Here is a 19,081-nt window from a genome sequence, read left to right as displayed (position 1 = left end):
AAACATCAAAGTCATCAAAAGTCAATGATTAGAGGAGAAAGTGTTTGCGAACTGTGAAACCAAAAGCTGCAGACACGACACAAATTGCTTTATGCACACAATCACTTGTCTCTATGGCTCGTCCTAATGTTAAACAGATACCCAGCAGTGTGTGCACGCGTGTGTTCACATTATTTCAGACAAGTGGGCATACCATGAAAGGAGACACACTGATGTAATCATTTTATTTCCTTCGTAAAACAGCATTTCTTGGCAGAGCTCCGTATGGATATGCATTTTGTGCTTTGCTTTCATCGTGTTTCACTAGTTAAATGTGATCAATTCACAAAGTAGAAAAGAAAGAAAGAAAAAAAGAAAGAAAGGGGACTCGGGCTCAATCAGTAAATTGTGCATGAAATAAGCATCTGCATTGTAGAACACGTAGCATCAAATAGCACAGAGTAAAGGAGAAGGTTATGTTTTTGCATAGCGTGAGGCAGGAGAAGAGCAGAAAAGGTTTGGCACTCACGCTGGCTGCTCGTTCCAAAGTTTAACCAGTTCAGCTGTCAGACCTGCATCCAAGATCAGTCGGCTCACAAGGGACACATTACCTTAAAGACAAGATACATTTTACACATTTCAGACATTACAACACCACAATAACAGAACTAGATATGGAAACATGGTAACAGAAGCAACGGCAGCCTATTGTTGACAAACCGGGGTAAAATGGAGAAGCTATGCATATGAATTGGCCGCCACTGAGCGATGCACACACTCCTGTATTTCTCTAGTAAAGGGAGACTGGTGATTAAGTTTATGAGGGTGAAAGGCAGAGGCTGAAACAGCAGACGTGCTCAACCAAGTCTTCTCCCTGGATAAATGAGGGGAAAATGGATCTCCTAGCACATTTTGGGAAATAATCGAGCCAGGAGATATAGTTTTGTAGGTCTTCTCTGAGTGACCATTAGACATTAGGAGGTACTTTGTGAGGCACTGGCTGTTGAAGCTATACGAGGGAGGCAAGTATTGAGTTTGAAAGCCATTGTCAAGAAAAGTACTTTTCCAAAAAGGAATCATGGGAGGACATTTTGTTCAAACTATGTGCACGGTTTGAACACAGCCTCTCGAGTGTTGCTTTGAATCATGTCCAGAACTTTTGATGGAGACTCAACATGCTGCACAAATGGCAACACAGGAGCAGTAATGACCTTGAGTTATAATGGATGAAGGAGAGCTTGATCCATTAGCTGGATGATGGTGGTAAACCATACTAGGAGAGAAATCCATTAGATGATGACAAACCAATCTGTGAGTCACTGTGTAGCATGACTGCATCACTCTTCTTGGAAACTCAGTGGGTCTGGCTGATGTCACCGTGCTGAGATCATATTAATCGAACGACCAAAGTCACTCTCTGACCTTCAGATGCTGACCGTCGTGAAGTGAACCAGAATGGAACAATAACACAATAAAACATACCATGCATGTACACTTACTCACAAACTTCATGTTTTATCTCTGCACACATCCGAACGCAACATACTGAATACTGATACGGCTGAAACTGTGCAGGTCAGTGGCATTAAAATACTCTTGACGTCACAATCCGTGGAAGTGCGTCAAATAAATGAAAGATGCATGACTCACAGGCTTTTGGAGTGTTTCTATCAATGTACTGGTTGAAGTCGAGGAGAAACTGGGTGTTGTTGAGTGACAACTTCAGGTCTTTGCAGTATTCCCTGAAGAAACATTATTAATCAGCTTCAGCACGGGCTCTGTGTTTGTTCCTGTATCTTGAAAGTGGTTTGTGAAGTAGCGTGGGGATCACTCACCTTGGAGCGATGTAGGTGTAACCGTACTCATCAAACCTTTCCAGCTGTATGGTCTCCATAGCTTTTGAAAACAGAAAAAAAAAACATTTCATTCAGGCTCATAACTGATAAAATTGTTCAGTAGTCTGCTGTAAATTATATTAGCAGATTAAGTGATTTCTATTGATGAACTAATGAAAATGCACTGTTATTTCTGATGTACTGTAGATGGTCATAACAAATGATAGACAATGCTAGTGGGTGATACATGGACACAGTTAGTACACATACTCAAACTAAAAGGCACACACAGATATGCATGAACACGCAGTCACGCACACACAGACACACACACATAAAATATTGGACAGATATGAGGTGATGGATTAAGGGAAGCGAGTGTGGATGTGGATGCAGTGGGGAGACATGAGAGAATAAGAGACTGGGAAATACTTGCCTTCTTGCCCTGTTGTGACCCCAGGGAAAAAGAAATGAGGGGAGAAGGAAGTAGGAAAGACAAAGAGTGAAAAAAATTCATTCATCATCTGTCAAATGATGTCATACCTTGGAAAATATGCTGACATTTTTAAATATTTCCCACAGCAGGTGATACGGTACTATTCTGCTGTGGATCTACTGGACAAAGTTGAACTAAAATAGAATATATTTATAAACCATATATATATATATTTATGTAGTAGGGATGCACTTTTTTAGAAACGCAAACAATTAAACGATCAGAAGGGGACTTCAGCATGGACATGCAAAGAAGCAACGTGGTAAACATACAGTAGTAATAAAGAAAATTCCACTTGTATGCATTGTCTGCTCTGGCTCTGGATTTCATTTCAAGTGCTGTCTGGTAATTCTTATCTCATAAATGACTTGACAAGCAGCGATGGCCATCATTCACTAGTCTCTTAAAATGAAGACATTTTGGACATTGGCTTTAAAATATATTGAGTCGTGTGGTGCAGTCTGCAAAAACAATTACTGAGCACTGAGTTTCCTCGGGGTCATGGAAATCTGGTGCAGGATAAAACAATGTCCTTCACATAAAACATAACAGGCAGATTCATTGTCCTTCTGTCACTATAGTCCAGGCAGGGTGTCTCTTTGTCCATTTGCTTTCCACACCATATACTCTGTCTCTTGTTTCTCACTCTTTCTTTCTCTGTCACCATCTCTTCAGCCCAAGTATTAGGTCATTAATTCAACAAACACAGCATTCCTTCTACATGGATGTAAATAAAATAAATAAATAAAGTTCATCTATCACGCCCTTGGCTGGGAAATGTCCCTAATGTATTAGGAGGACAGGTGGCTGCAGGAACCACCTACTGCAAGAAAGTGGCGAGATGGATCGAGGCATTGGTGGTCCGGCTCCAGTGTGAAACTCTATATGGCTGCACAGAGAACTTTAGAGTCCCAGGCTCCCTATCGGAGTAGTCTGTGGCAGCAAGGCATGGTGTGTTACTTTCTTTAACAGGCCTGTAAACGTTCTGACAGCCTTTATGGCACAGTGACAGACTCGTTATGGCAGAGAGGGAGTGATACAGAGGCCGAAACACTCAGTCAAAATCTCATCTGTTGGAATAACTGTGCCATTAGGAGTTTATGCTTTGTGGCGCCACATCAAAGTTATGAAAAATCCTCTAAAGCCAGATGGTTATGTGCTGAAGCCTGTGGGTTTTCTTTTCTTTCTTTTTTTTTTTTAAATTACATCCCTTGATTGAAGCTTCAATCAACTTTGTCATTATCAGCATGCATACTAAATATTATGAGAATATATATCCAATGGGAACATGTTAAGAATAATCGTGCTCATGCTGCGGAGGAGCATCAGACAGGACACAGAAGAGTGAGTACTTGCCCCAAATAGAAGCTGTGAAATTCCAGCGAAGAGGCAGGACAGGAGGGAACAAGTTACAGGAAAATGCAAAGAATTACAAAGAGTGACAGCTGCATGTACAGTACAGTATAAGAACATGTTGGTTCTGTTAGGCCTTGAGAGCACAAACAGAGAGCAGAAGGGAGTTGAAGACAAATAAAAAGAAGGAAGTGGAGAGGGATGGTGGGAGGAATAAAGAGAACGAGGTGAGGACAGGTTTACAGATTAGACAGAGACAGAAAAAAAATGCTGTTAATTATGTATACTTTGGAAATAAACAAACTAAGGACACAGGCAGCCATAGAATTAGCCTCTGAAATATACTGACAATGGGAGAGTGTAGAAAATGGGGGGGGGGGGTTGGTATTGTAGGAGAGGCGATAATGAGCAGGGAGAAGAGGTGAGGGAGGTTTCATCTTCTTCTTAGCCAGAAGGAGGGCCAGATGAGGGGAGTGAAGAAGGAGAGTGGAGCAAAAATGTTGACAAGATCAAAAGAGCCAGTGCTCAGGGCTGGGTGTGGGAGAGGGAAAGCATGTGGATGAGTGCGTGTGTGTGGGAGTGCAGGGCGACTGACCAGTGGGTTACACTACAAAAGAAAAGCACCGTGGGGATCCGCTGATCTGAGCAGCAAATACGAAGGAGTGGTTGTGTTTCCAGCGAGGAGCCAGATACTGGACAGTATGACCCCAAACAAAGTATGCACGGGAGTTGTGAGGCAAATTCAAATGTGACTGGTTTGTTTGTGCAGTGTTTATCATATGGGTGTATGCTATACTCACACATGGCTTGTTTCATGTCATCCCCCAGTTTAGCTTGAATGAAGTGCTCGCTGTATTTAGGCAGAACAAGAGCCAGGCTGCAGAGAAAAAAAGATGATGATGGTGTCGGAAATTTGTGGCTACAAGTCATTTGAGTCGATCGTTTGTTATTGAAAACTCAAACTAAGCTAAGTTTGAGGGTCATTCAGGGCATTTGGTGTTTTCCGAAATCTTCAAAATGTGAAGAGCTTTTTCTAAGAGCTTTAGTGGAATGTGGTTTAAGGAAATTTCTCTCAGTGAAAAAGGGGAAAAACAAAAAAGATAAGCAACTAATGTCCATGAGTGAAATGCAGAACAGAATCTCTCACAGTAACCAAGCAGAGCCTGATGTTAGAAACAAGAGAGTGACCCCTGTTGGCTTAACTAGTGTCCTCCATCATGTGGAGCACTCTCGCTGGTTAGTGGCAGTGAATAATCTTCAGTGACAGCGAGGAGGCTTAATGAGCCACTAAATAAATACTATAAAATTTCTGTGATGACTCACTCACCTGTAATCGGTTTCATTGACTGGTGCCCACGTGTAGGTCCTCACTCCTCTATCTATGTACCTCTGCCAGAGACAAAACACACAGCAACAACTGGCATTCAGAGGTGCTTTGTGATGTCATTGGAAACAACTCAGTAGATGTTCTGCATTATGTAGTCCTCCCAAAACAAAACAAAAATCCAGGACAAAGACATATTCTTTTTAAATAGTAAGAATGTGTGAAAAAAAAAAAATCCAGATAAAACAAGATTATAATGAATTCCAAGCATAAACTGTAGTCTAAAAATACTCTGGATGGGAGCCTGGTTCATTTGTCATTTGTGTTTTCTCTCAGTGTTCTCCTCCCTTTGTATTAATGAATGGGTATTCTGAACTATCCTCGCCGCAAGAGGAGCTTAATTACTACAAACAGCAGTGAACCATGTCTTGTAGCGGGGAACATGACAAGTTTAAATTAAATGTGTGGAAATTTAAAATGTAAGTGGAAAGTAGAGCATTAAAATGTAAATTTCAGAGACAAATGTAAGCTAATAAATGTGACTCAATAAGCTGATGAATTTGCTAAATGAGTCTATTATTTTGACAAGATTGTATTTATATTACTGTGACAGATGTGGGGTTTTTTTCCTCAGTGAAAAAGAAGTAATGTTTCATTGAATGTATTTTTGTGAGACATTTATGTTAGGACGACTTTGTCTATTTTACGACTTCGGGGAACAGATCTGCAACATTAATGTATAACAGGAGACCCATATAAAACTTATTTTAAGTTCCCACACATATTCTAATGCAAGACGTTACAGTGAAGTGTTTCCTCTTACCTCATCCTGAGTTTTCACCAGAGTGTGAATGGTGCGTTCGCCTGTCAGACCGTCGATCATTGTTCTCCTGATCTACAAGGAAGGATCGCAGATGCACAGTACACAATGTTATCCAGTGACACTGGATCTGATTTTACTGAGTATCAGCTCATTTGAAAACATTCTTTGTCATTTATGGACACTTAACTACTGTGAAGTATACCTCTACTTTGATGTCATTCTCCAGCTCAGCATCAAGGAAGTCGAGGGTAACAGGTTCCTGGAATTTGGGATTCTGTGGAAAGGATTATATTTCAGTTCACAATTTTTAAAATGCTATGAGGCACACGACCGGACCGCTGCAGCACACAAAGCTGAGAAGAACCCTGCACTCTAAGTTCGTCCTGAGTTTGCATGGGATCAAACTTTATTGTGTAATAATAACCCACATTCAGATCACTCTAATCTAAAACCTGCTGAGTTAATGCAGTAAAATATTATAAAAAGCAATGGACCATTTCACAGTTGTTATTCAGAGACTGGTTCTTACATGGCAATCAGCAAGAGAGAGGAACATCCACCCTGCATCTCAGTACTTCTATTGCATAAAATAGTGGACTTCAATTATTTGGGCCACAGTGTTCCTTTGTATTCAGTTCAGGAGCGATGCCAATCACTGTCCTCAACACATGAATCTAATCAGATCCAGGGTATGAAAAATGGAGGGTACCATATGGCAGCGCTTTGACAACATATCTGTGACAGCAGACACAGCTGAATCAGATTTGATACAAAGTGACACTGGACCCTATTAATGTCCTCTCTTAAAAACCCTATACGTCTGAGTGGCTTTATGGTGGTATAAAATGGTAGCAGTAATCTAGTGCTTCTCTATAAAACAGCAGTATATGGAATCTGATACCATCTCTGTCCTCCACAAGGGTGATGTGGTGAGAGTACACTTGTGCTGTGTAGTGTTTCTCTTTATATATTGACATATGCAAGCAGTGACTCCAAAAATAAACAAAAATGAATTTCAGTTAAAATGGAAGAGAAGGAATGAGTAATAAAGTTTTGCTCGTGTCACAGCAAAGCTTCCTTATTTTATAAACAAACTACCACTGGATAAAGTGTGAATCGGTGCACAGAAAAGCAATAAAAGAAACACTCAGTCAATTACATTACATGAGTTCCTTACATTTGATGGTAAGTGAAATGAAATGGAGCAGCAAAGGAAGATGTTGAAGATGATGCGTCTCATGAAACATGAAAACGAGAAAAGAAAAAGTAAAAGATCAAGAGGTACAGCGCTGGGTGATACTAAATGAAACATCAAAAACATAAACAAGAAAGAAGGGAATAAGAAAAGGATGGGAGGAAGAAAAAACCAGGACGCAAGTGCAAAAGATCAAATAAGAAATAAGGATCGAGAATTGCAAAGAGCAAAGAGATTAAAAAGACAGAATGGAAAAAATGAGCGAGAGAGAGAATACTGTGCGCATAGAAGAGATTTGTTGAGGGAAGATCAAAATGAAAACACTACAGCAACGGGGGGAGATTTGTATGATGAATAAGAAATATGTACAAACATAATCAAATACAGAGAGAAGCACTGCTCAGCAGAGAGAGCGAGAGGGGAAAAGTAGCAGTTCTCCTGGGTGAAGGGCCAGCAGCTTCTATAGCAGCTAAATATGTATCAGCCTGCTGCAGCCGGAGGGATGTAACAACATCCTCAGACTCACAGATACATATGATATATGATCATATTAAATTAATTGCATTAAACTGTTTTGTACTATATTCTACTGTGTTGTTGATTGTACAGAAATCAAACAATGGACTGTATCATTATATTAGCATTAGTGTATGGCATGTGTATTCAATATGCATATATGACGTATTTAAATCTCTAAGCTGCTCTGGAAACAACATGTTTTTGTTCGTGCCAATAAAGCTACCTGAGCTGAATTGAATTTTATTGAAAGAGAGAAGAAAATGTTCAAAGGGCCCAAGGTCACCATCAACATTCACACAATCTCCCATTTGGCTGATTCAATGAGACAATGAATGATTGGCAGGCAGCCCTTCAACACACACACAGTGCTGATGGCTAGTGGAGGAATATGAATAATAATGGAAATCCTGTCTTGCTTGAATGTCAAATTAAACTGAGTGAGTTCTGACAATGCTTTCACATGCATGTACACGCATCATAGCACTAAGCTGACATTACTTTGTATACTAATTTAAAAGGAAGGACCTGCGGAGGATTTGTAACCATCTTTTTTTAAAACTTTCAACCTTGTCACAAATTAAGCTCACACATTATATATTTTTCTATGATCAGAGCAATGAGCACAGTCAACAGAAGAAAGCAAGGAGGAGTTCAGACACAGCGTTGCAGATCTCCTAATCCTAAACTTCTACAAAAAGTGATGGTTTCCGCTGGTGACTCCTACTATCTACTGAAAATAGTTTCTATGGGACGGCAATACACAACACTCAACAAGACTACCTTTAGAAGCAGCTATTTCAATCTATGGTCCTGTGTTTCTACTTTGTCTCACCTCATGAAAAGTGACAGCATACTTATTATAGAGCCTGAGCTTCCTGTTACGAATCCTTCTCTAGGAAAATTATAGACAGATTCATGGTGATGCATTTGAAAGTCTGCAAAAATTCACATCACAGGAATGGCAAAAGTACCATGATCACAGAAATAACAATCAACCAAAGGAAAAACGTAATGTTAGTACACTGTCTCAACTGTTAAAAAAGCCATCTTGAAAATTATTTCTATACAGAATCACGCAACTTTGACCAGAGTTTTCTCCCAGTTGACAGCATCATTGCCCTGCTGCCTTGTTTTCTGTTTACAACACCAGTTCCCCCCTGTCTGTAAAAATAACATCTCTTTTCATGTCACTTTCCTGAGACCTACAGTACAGTCATACTTTGTGCATACACTTGATTGATCGTGCTTTTTCAACAACTGAATTACCACCTCGATAAAAACCTAATAAACTGACAATTGAATAATTGGACCTATAAGTGTTTGTCTTGATGAATTAGAGTGTGAAGCAGTAGATTGACGGATGAGATGTGAGTCTATGTCTCCAGGGATCCATGTGTTTTAGATTGAAGGAGGTGCCGCTCTGAACATCGTGAAATCAAACACAGAGCTCAGTCCTGGGCAGCACATGGCCACTACGCAGCCCAGCACTGCATTGCCTCAGGCTGAAGGAAGTGAGCTGTGGTGGGATTCACTGAACAGCGGTTTGGAACCTCTTGTGGGGTCATGGCTAATTTCTACTGGGTCGCATCTTGAAACCTGCCAGTGGCTGGAGGTCCTGCAGCATTCGTACGAGGGGCTAAGACTACTTGAGGCCTTTGGCAGGTCAACAAAGGCAACACAAAATTAGTGTGGGGACATTTTTCCACTTGTAGTGGAATTGTTTGACATTTCCTCCATTTTTCCAATCTGTGCCTTGTAAACACATTTAATAATGTTATTAAAATGTTTCAAGAACTGAGGTGGTTCAAAGTAACAGTACAGCCAGAATACATTACTTTTTTTCTTCTTCTTCTTTTTTTTTTTTTTTAGCTTTAAGCGTGAAAAAGTAGAACAGCAGCACCATGAGATATTTTCATAATGGAGCAATTTCATTTATATTCCAGGCTGTACTATTCTCACTTTAAAACACATTATGTCTACTGTATGCCACAGTGCCTCTTTTTATCCTTCATTCTTAAACATATATGCCAGTTCTCTGGCCAGGCTACAAACATATTTCATCTCACATAGTAATGAGTGACCTTTTGGCTGACATATGAGGACTGACGATATCAAGTCATTCTCTAACTAAGAGATCAATTCTCTTTATGAAGATTGATGAGGTGATGGCACATGAAGAAAGTCTGAAAAGAGCCTGCACCATCTGCTAGCCTGCATACTGTATTACTCACAGAGTGCAAGCAGTTTGTAACCATGTAGAATAATCAGTGTAGAATATAATGTCTCAAGTCGTGGACCTGTCGAGCCACACAGAGCAACACACAGGGCCAGCTGCCTACCTTTGGCTGGAGATTGGGGTGCAGCAGGACATATCCATTGGGGTCAATGGCAAAGTAGTATCCATTTGGACCAATCTGATGCAAAAGATGAACAGAAGAGAGGGGGATTTAGATGTCCTCAAAACCATATGACTGTACTTGTATTTGTACTTGTGTGTAAAAGAAGGAACCCACTGTAGAAGAACAAGAGTATGACATGCAAGAAATGGGTTGTTTTTAATGATAAGGAGAGTTTTATCAGACTGTGATTTATTACAGGCTTTGGTAAAGGAACAACATCACTCGTCAACTTCCCTGTAGAGACAGAGAGTCTGAACAAGTTTTTTTCGCGAGTGAGGAAGTCACAAGACTTTATTTTAACAGGTTCTGTGATCACATGTGGGTGTCGAACTCACTGTGAAGCGTGGTGTGAGCTTCTTGATGTCATCCAGAGACACGTCGATCCCCATTACGCCAAGAATCAACTGATTCTGGTGCTGTGGAGAAAAAAAAAGGAAGAGGTGAATATAATTATCAAGTCGAGCTGTGGATTCCACCCACTTTTCAAGTGTTTGTTCAGGCATTTGTTTTTCTTTCACTACACCTCGCCGTTCCTGTCGTCTTTGGTCTTGGTTTTATTGAAGACGGGGAGTGTGCCAGTGATGACCAGACCCAGTTCCTGATGGAGACACAGGAATCTTATCACATTAAAACAAGAGCAACGCTGTTACGTTATTCAACTTGGTATAACATGGCGCAATAATGGATGCCATACCAGAGCATCGAGGTACACGTTAGTCCACTGGACTTGTTTGGCCTGTCTGTCTGCCAGAACCATGGGTCTCCCCAGGACATCCAGGTACTCCTAAATTACATAAACAACACCATCTTATCCTCCAGATGAACCTTTCAGGGCAGACAGAATGCATATATCTAATGTAGGATGGATGTATAAATAGATAATCCTCTAAAATCACCTGCGTGTTTATTCTGATGGCTCCGATAGACGGGATCTCATAGAAGTAGCCTGAGAAAATGAGACACAGGAGGCAACCAATATAATAAATATACTACAACAATGGGAAAAGAACCAAAAGCTTTCTATGGTGACGTGAATTATTTTAGATGTATAAAGTGTATTTGAAATCATTACTGACAACTAACTTAATCTGAATTTTGGAGCCAACACTCAGTATTGATGTTTATAATGAGCTGTGCTGTACCTTTGTTAGAGCAGGCCATCCACTGAATGGGTCCTTTATCATAGTTGTGTTGTCCTACTGAGAAGGTGAAGATCCTCACCTGGAGCAGAAGATTCAATCCAGCAATATGCATCATGACATAACCTCTTCATATAGTCACAATACTAATTAACTGACTTGTCTTCCTCATCATTTGTATTAATTTAATATTAAGTGCATTTAATCGATGATTGTCTTGTTCCCGATAAAATGTCATTAGATACGCTAGTTTCTGCTTTAATGTTGAACAGACAGTTAATTTAGACTGTATGATTATTTTAATACACTGTGATGTGTCATATATTTGTGATTAAATACAATTAATCAATCGAACAGTCAATTCACCGTAAATATGACATATTTAAATCGGAAAACCTATTTAAAACAGTCATTTTCTGTCTTGTGCATGTGCAAATTTGTGGGTATTCATTTGTAGGACTGTGTGTGTGTGTGTGTGTGAGTGAGCAGGTCTTTGTTTCACACAAAATGCAGAAACCCTCATCTGCCTTCTGCATAAACTTTTGGGTACAGAGGATATGCACACGGAAGTTTCAACCCAAAGGGACCTCCGAAAAAGCTGAGTCTAATAAAAACTACACACATCCACGTAGATAAAAGCAAACAATTCACACTGCAGTATCATCATACGCCTTTGTGTGTGTGTTTGCTTGTGTGCCTGTGTATGTGTGTGTGTGTGATCTACATACCTGTTTGTCAGCATTGTATTTCTCCAGTATGGCCTGAGCTCTTTCCTCTCCTCCATCAGTAAACAGCATGATGATCTTGTTGCAGTTTGCTCTGCTAACATTTGTCTAGTCAAAGGAAATACATAAGAATTCAGTGATTTCTGTTGTATGTTATTTATCATGAGGAGGACACTCTCAGTCAGTCAGTCCTTTTTGATCCATCTAGTAATTTGGAAGATACACTTCCTGTTCATACTGCTATAAAACGCTGGCTTCTGATTGTCTCATCTAGTCTCACCAGCATTATAACAAAACTGTGCTTCAACAATCAACAATCAATACTCAACGTGAAAGAGACCATTAGGATTATATCTCAAAAATGTTCTGAGACTATTTCGACGGAAAGATGTGTATAATCCCCAGTGGATGAATCCTATTTATTTTGGTGACCTCCCCAACTTTCCTTTTATTTCATTACCAGCTAAAAATGAAAACATCGCTCATGATTTAATGGGCAGACTGCCATGAATCGTCTTAAACACATTCACACTTCACAAGACATAAAACCTTTTTCATCTTGTGCCGCTGTTGTTTGTTTACTCCAACACAAACAGACCCATTTGCAGGGCTTCAGATTTAAACAGTTCTTCTTACCAAACCCTACTTAACTGTGCATATCTACAGTAACTCTATCACCAATATTCAGTAAAAGACAAGATTTACAGTTGATGACACCTGTTTCTTGAGGTCATATTGTTATATCTCAATCATTGATAATGCAATGTCATTACAGCATGTAACTAATATTTTTGTCATTGACTGGGCAGTTAAGTCGAGGTAATAAATCCAACCAGCAGATGGCAGTGAAAGACAAGACTCTGCTGCTGCTGAAATTGTTAAGGCATCACAAATCACATTTATTTGAAACTTTTTTAAGCCTCTGGTGCTCTCAGTTACACAAAATAAGTTGTTCTTGGAGAAAAGAATAGGGGAGTAGAAAATCTCACCGCAGAGAGCTGTTCGAAAGCAAACTCAAAGCCTTTTGTGTAGTTTGTAATCCCTTTAGCTGTGATGTTCTGCACAGCGTCCTTCAGCACCTTCTTGTTCCTCACATTGGCCTGAACCAGATGATCGAAACACGCCGTCTTCTTCACCCTGGTGTTGAACTGGAAAGCAGGGGCAGAAATTATTCACACAACCACAACATGTATACACATGCAGCAAATTAAATAAATGCAGTTCTCTCTCTCTCTCTCTCTCTCTCTCTCACACACACACACACACTCCCACCTGGCCTTGGCTGTTATCAGGCAGTGGTAAACAGACACATTCATCAAACCCCACTAATTGCTTCACATCCTTGGAGCTCAACGATTTGGTACCCATGGAAACAAGATTCTGCTATATAAGAACGAGGTTAGCCAGCAACACCATCTTTTTTTAAAGGTGAGACCTCCTCATTTTCACCCCCCAGCACACATACACGCACACACCTTCCTCCTTACATCCTGAGCTGTGCTACAAGTCAAACTGACGGTCCGTGTTTACTCTTGCTGAATGTCCGACCTGAAAATTCGTACTTTTTCCAGAATGAACACGAAGGGCATTTTCAAAAGAGCTCACAATGACAATAAATGCAAATGACAAAATGAATTATATAGTAGACAAGATTATATATTTATATCTAAGAGTTCATGAAGGACACACAGGGCAGCAGAGTAGTAAAGCAACACATCTATTGTGTTGCTGAACTCTTCTGAAACAATACTGCACCTCATCGATCTCAACCAATCAATGTGTTTCTGTGAGATGGCCAGTATAGGGAGGCTGAAAACACTGATTCGCACAGACAAGCAGTGAGGAAAAAAGATCTCTAACCATATGTATGCATGGGCGTGTGTGTATGTGTGTGTTTCCAATAAGCCTGGCAGCCTTGAAGTTCCTTTTAGCTTGACAGAAACAGACGTGCACATCATTTCTGTGTAGCTGTGCTTTAAGAAAAAGACAGAATCAAGGTGACAGTTCAGAAACACTACGCACTAACATAATGGAGGTGCACATAATTGCCCATGTGGAAAACACAGAGGATCTTTTATCACATTATCTATTAAAAGGAAGAGTGAGGAAGGTGAGACAGGTATGTGGGAGGGTGAGGAGCAGAAAGCGAGAAGAAGAGGACAGAAAAAGAAAAGGGTGGGGTGTGTGTGTATCTCATATAGAAAATCATGAGCTCACGTGCAACATGTGACAAATGAATCATGCACTGATCAGAAAGGTGCTGTTTTTGTAGATCATTATGTCAAAAAACGGAGAAAACATATTACAGAGGAAGCACATTATTGCTTTGTAAGATATTGTCATTGGCCTTGTACGCTAATGTGAATGCAATCTACTACAAATTCCACTGTTCCCTCGTGATCCTATTACAACGGCTCTTGTATCAGCATGAATGTGTGTGTGTGTGTGTGTGTGATGGTCCAGGCCTTGGGAATGGATTAGTGAAGACACAAGAGAGGAGGCTAATCTTCAAGCCCTAATCCCACTGGACTTTCTGCTACACTGGTTTGGTACTCCGGCTTGCCAACTGGCCTAGCGCTGGCTAAAAGCACTGACACCGGCTAACACGGCTGAACACGCCGGATCAAAGTGGCGGCGGTTCAGTGAGGGAAAGAAAGAACACAAATGATATATATATATAAAAAGGAGGATGAGGAGAGGAGGAACAGCCATAAGCATTCTTCTGACCTACCGCAGCTGCTGAGGAAGTTTGTGAGCATCTTCCATGACCAAATGCCAACTTAGTCCCTGGGCTACTGTTAATGAGGAGGGATTTATGGGTAATATCAGAGATTAATGATTTAGTGTCAGGTTACAACACCCTCAGGACCAGACATAGGGCGCTGTGCATGTGTGTGTGAGTGTGTATGAGTAAGTGAGTCAATGACAGAAGGAAAGGGAGAGGGTGACAGAGAGAAAGAATAATGAGTTTTGGTGGAGGAGGAGCAAATTGACCTCCACTGATTTATAGTTTTCTTGCTGATATATTGAGTGGCAGGATGGAGGTAATTAAGGGATCATTCCTGTTCATCTATAAATGTGGCAATACAAAAAAGTGAACAAATGATCATACAGGCAGTAAAACAAATTTGGAAAATAAAACAAAAGACAATGAACATAAACATTACGGCCCTGTCTATTATAAACACCAAATGCAGTTTACAGACCATTTGGTAAATTTTGACTTTCTGTACTTGTCGTAATTGTGCACACATATATTTCCCATGTGCCCTCACTTCAGGATAAAGTGTTTTGGATAACCTGGCTAAACTGTTGGCTTGTTTAAATCCTGCCTGATACTCTAACTGCTCATGTTCCCTATGCGCTCGTACGTCACCAGTGATTTCTCTGTGTTCCCAGTCCCAGACCTCAGGAATTACTTTGGACAGTGTTATTGTAACCAATAGAAACTCTGGCAAAAGCTACAAAATTTAAGACACACTACTAATGCATTACAGACCACTGTAGCTTTAGAGGACAGTTGAAAAACAAACCAAAAAACTGTTCCAAGACTGCCAAGAGTTGCACTTCACTCTTCAACCAATCTCTCTCGTTTTTGTTTCACTTTTTTAAGCACACACATACACTGAGGTCCCCGACAGATTTCGATAATTGCAAGTCTTTGCCGAATCACAAGTCCACCATGAAACAGAATACATTGTGTCCAAGACAAAGGGTGTCCCGTGGGGAGAGGAAGCAGCGTGTGAATGGCTGTCTTTGTGCGGGGAGAATGAAGACAGCTCCAATCTCTATAAAGACCCATCTCAATAAACACCTTCACAGACAGCCATCTAAGCATCACACAGTCCCCTGATTGGCTCTTTCCAAGTGTAATCGCAAGTGTGGAGGGCCTAGAATAGATGGCCGGGGAATGAAAAAGGTGGAGGGTGGGGGAGCGACGGAAGTGATTGGTGGGTGCGAAAAGTAGAAATGAAGGGAGAAGAAAGTGGGCGCGGTGAAAAGAGGAAAGTTGCGGTGTTGTGTATAGAGGTGGAGAGGCATACAGTGTACAGGGAGATCATTCACTGACACAAAGAGATGAATGGAGTTCTACGGTGAAATGCTGAGAGGAATTGCATGGCTGCAGTGATGAAAGGAAAAGGTGATGGCAAGATCAAGAGGGTGATGGATAAGTCACTCTGGTCAGAGGTTTAATTCATTTAGGAGCAGTGGGAATGTACACACATGAGCACGCGCGCACACACACACATGCACATGCACACATGTGGGTAAAGAGGTGAGGTGGGGGCATGTAGTGTTTTAATCCTGTACACCAAATAGAGGAGTGGGTATTTCATTAGAGGTCTGTTTCAGGGTGGCCAGACTGGAGAGAAATCCATATTTCATTACTTGTCATCCATCTCTCCATCTCTCTCTTGTGTGTGTGCGCGCGTGTGTGCGCGCGCAATGTCTGTCCGTCATTTGAATGTATCAGAAAGTACGTGAATGGGCATGTAAATGCGCGAGCCCATTCATGCGCACATTCTGAATCTGTCTGTCACTCTGTCCCCTTTTCTCAGCGTGCATCGTGCTCCCCGCCGCCTCACACAAACAGACCACCCAGCGCTCAGCAAGTGGAAGGTTTAATAATACTCACATAAACTACATTGACGTAGTCGTCATCGGACAGGGTTTCTAGCATCTCACTGACGGAGGTCCTGATGAGTTTGAGAGTCAAGCCAGACACACTCCCGCTCCTGCAAAAAAAAAAAAAAAAAAGACAACAACAACCTGAAATCTTCTCATGGCAATCTGTCTCCTCCATTCTTGTCCTGTGAGATTTCACTCAATGTAATTAGAAATGGCTCTGCCTTGGGATGTACATTACATTATGTGGCAAATGGCATGCATTATGATCAAGGGAAATCATGGAGAAGGTTATGGATCAATTGAGTTATAATGTAACTCACGCGTCTACGAGGATTAGCATGTCCTTGGGTGAGGCAGCTCCTTGGATGTACCTAGGTGGACGTTAATGATTGAATAGTTGGACTGAGACAACACACTCACAACAGCAGTTAAACATATGTTGAAAGCCAATGATTTGCACTTTGACACAATATTGCTGATAGACTGTGTAATATATGTGACTGGGTAATACCTCTGAATCTAATATAACATTATTAATAACAATACTTTTCAGAGATCAATGATATGGAAAATGTAAACAAAAGGTCACTGGAGTTCAGTGCGATACTGTGCTCCACACATATGTATTTATTTTCTTTCTGCTCTCTAACTTGCTTCAAATAAGATTTTACAATAATTATATTATGCTTGGATTTGTTATCAATTTAACATCAGAGAGCCTAAAATATTTAATAGTCATAATGCAATTCTACTAAAAACAATACTGAAATATACTAAATTGTCTTAAAGCGATATGATACAGTATACAATATGTAAACTACAGGACACAACATAAAAATAAATACTACTACTATTCACCTAAACACATAAAAGTGTGATTGCAGGGTTGCATTTCAGATTTGAATCTTTTGTATTTTTGCTAGATTTCTCACCAAGGCCTCCTGCGGACGTCATACAGGTCAATTTTACTGGGAGTCTTACGAGCATCCATCCAAGGAGAAGCTTTAGGAAGAAATTAAATGTGTGTTGTTTATAACGTCTTAATAATTAAAGGAAATGAAATATTAATTCTTATTTTGTTTTGATTTCTGACACATCATTGATCTGAAAATATCTGGCAATATGCAGCATCACATTAAGCTCAGCAGTGACGAGTCACTTGCATTTATTATGAACGTAGATAAGACAGGCCATATTTTGGGAAGATATATAACAATGTTTACACATCTGCCATAATGACAGTGGATTGTGAGATAGAATCCTTCATTTCTTACACCATTTATATAATAACACATTTTATTCCCACTAAAATTATTCATGAAGAGGTAAACAGCAGGGAAATAAGATAAAATATTCATTTGAGATGCAAAGCACAGAGCAGTGAATTCACTTGCTTTGACAATGATCAGTTGCTTTCTATCTGTATGCTGTCAGTGAGGGGCACCATGAAAACAAACCAGTTGGAGAGTGTGACTGCCTATCATGCATGCTAAAAGGTACAAAAAAAGAGAAAAGAAATAAAAAAGGAAACAGAGAGGAATACATGCTGGCCAATGAAAATTCCTGAATATTAGACATAAACTTTTTTCCCATAAAGCTACCGAGTCAATGATGGCTGGAATCTCATGAATAGAAATAGCCTGGCAGAGAAAACAATCACGACAGAGAGCAGCACTACACCAGTGCAGCTAAAGATACCACGACACTGTGGCACCACATATAAAATCTGTGCAGGTTGAGCAATGGAGATTATGTATTGAGGTAATTTTTTACACAGTGATGTGTGGACAAAGCTAACTTGTGAATATATTCACACACAGAGAAGTCAGATAGCCATGTATGAATCTTTTTTTTTCTTACCTGGGTAGTAGCGAGCGAGGCCTGTAGCGCTACCAAACACCTGCCAGAGAAGGGTGGGGTCGTCCTCTCTGTTCTTTCTAAACACCTCCTCCAGCGCCTCCGTCCAGCTCAGCTCATTTAACACAATGGTAGCTGCAAGTCCACACAAACACAAACATAATTGTGTTAAAGACAGACCTGTTTGGGACACACTAGTACATGCCAGTGTGTGTGTGTGTGTATGTGTGTATATATATATTCATTAATCATGATAAAAAGGATAAAGGGGTGGTGTTGTAGCCTGTCAAAGACGAACAGGTTCATTACAATTCACACTCAGGCCCTCTCAGTGTTGGCCCAATGGCCCAGTGGGACGCATGAGCAAATATTGGACCAGTGCACCCAACCACAGCCGCTGGTGATATTTAGTCACAATTACTGAGGAAAGTAGTAGGTTTGCATTGGTAAAAATTCGACGCTGTTCAGTGTTACCTGAAACATCCAATAACCCGTATATGTGTGTGTGTGTGTGTGCGCGTGCATATATGTGATTGATAGTGTGTGTTGTGAGAGGCAACAGGCATTATGGATGTAATGACACAGCACCCAGACAGCTCAGAGCCACATAACACTCACTATGATGGATGGAGACACAACACATGCTGCCCCAACTCTATCTTTGCTCTGTCTGTCTCCTCTCTGCCCCCCCACCCCCTCCCACCAGCCTTTCATTACTTCTTTTCTCTTTCTATATATTCTGTCTTTATGTACACGTATCGTACATAGTATTGTATATATTGTGTTCATGTGACCATGTATGAGTATG

The 19,081-nt window shown here is 40.5% G+C and overlaps 1 protein-coding gene across 5 annotated transcripts in view; it reads right to left on the bottom strand.

Annotated features, from left to right (window-relative positions):
- The window catches only part of LOC146985926 (voltage-dependent calcium channel subunit alpha-2/delta-1), a 58,041-nt gene that overhangs the window by 10,576 nt on the left and 28,384 nt on the right, over nucleotides 1–19,081 (bottom strand). For 2 of the 5 annotated variants that reach the window (XM_085779381.1, XM_085779382.1), the window contains exons 7-26: nucleotides 18,277–18,408; nucleotides 17,349–17,418; nucleotides 16,737–16,787; nucleotides 16,424–16,523; nucleotides 12,777–12,935; nucleotides 11,791–11,895; nucleotides 11,066–11,144; nucleotides 10,820–10,869; nucleotides 10,618–10,707; nucleotides 10,447–10,521; nucleotides 10,259–10,339; nucleotides 9,864–9,938; nucleotides 8,357–8,416; nucleotides 6,013–6,069; nucleotides 5,811–5,882; nucleotides 4,991–5,052; nucleotides 4,464–4,540; nucleotides 1,815–1,875; nucleotides 1,630–1,721; nucleotides 509–590 (exon numbers count right to left, since the gene is read on the bottom strand). In XM_085779381.1, coding sequence (XP_085635507.1) covers nucleotides 509–590; nucleotides 1,630–1,721; nucleotides 1,815–1,875; nucleotides 4,464–4,540; nucleotides 4,991–5,052; nucleotides 5,811–5,882; nucleotides 6,013–6,069; nucleotides 8,357–8,416; nucleotides 9,864–9,938; nucleotides 10,259–10,339; nucleotides 10,447–10,521; nucleotides 10,618–10,707; nucleotides 10,820–10,869; nucleotides 11,066–11,144; nucleotides 11,791–11,895; nucleotides 12,777–12,935; nucleotides 16,424–16,523; nucleotides 16,737–16,787; nucleotides 17,349–17,418; nucleotides 18,277–18,408 — 1,630 coding nt within the window. Of the gene's footprint in view, nucleotides 1–508; nucleotides 591–1,629; nucleotides 1,722–1,814; nucleotides 1,876–4,463; nucleotides 4,541–4,990; nucleotides 5,053–5,810; nucleotides 5,883–6,012; nucleotides 6,085–8,356; nucleotides 8,417–9,863; nucleotides 9,939–10,258; nucleotides 10,340–10,446; nucleotides 10,522–10,617; nucleotides 10,708–10,819; nucleotides 10,870–11,065; nucleotides 11,145–11,790; nucleotides 11,896–12,776; nucleotides 12,936–16,423; nucleotides 16,524–16,736; nucleotides 16,788–17,348; nucleotides 17,419–18,276; nucleotides 18,409–19,081 lie in introns of all 5 variants that reach the window. The other 3 variants (XM_085779384.1, XM_085779383.1, XM_085779386.1) reach the window with 2 other exon arrangements.

Source organism: Trachurus japonicus, chromosome 6, assembly GCF_045865225.1.
Source record: "Trachurus japonicus isolate A0001 chromosome 6, Traja_1.0".
Taxonomy (NCBI): Eukaryota; Metazoa; Chordata; class Actinopteri; order Carangiformes; family Carangidae; genus Trachurus; species Trachurus japonicus.
This window is presented reverse-complemented; position numbering and strand designations above follow the sequence as displayed.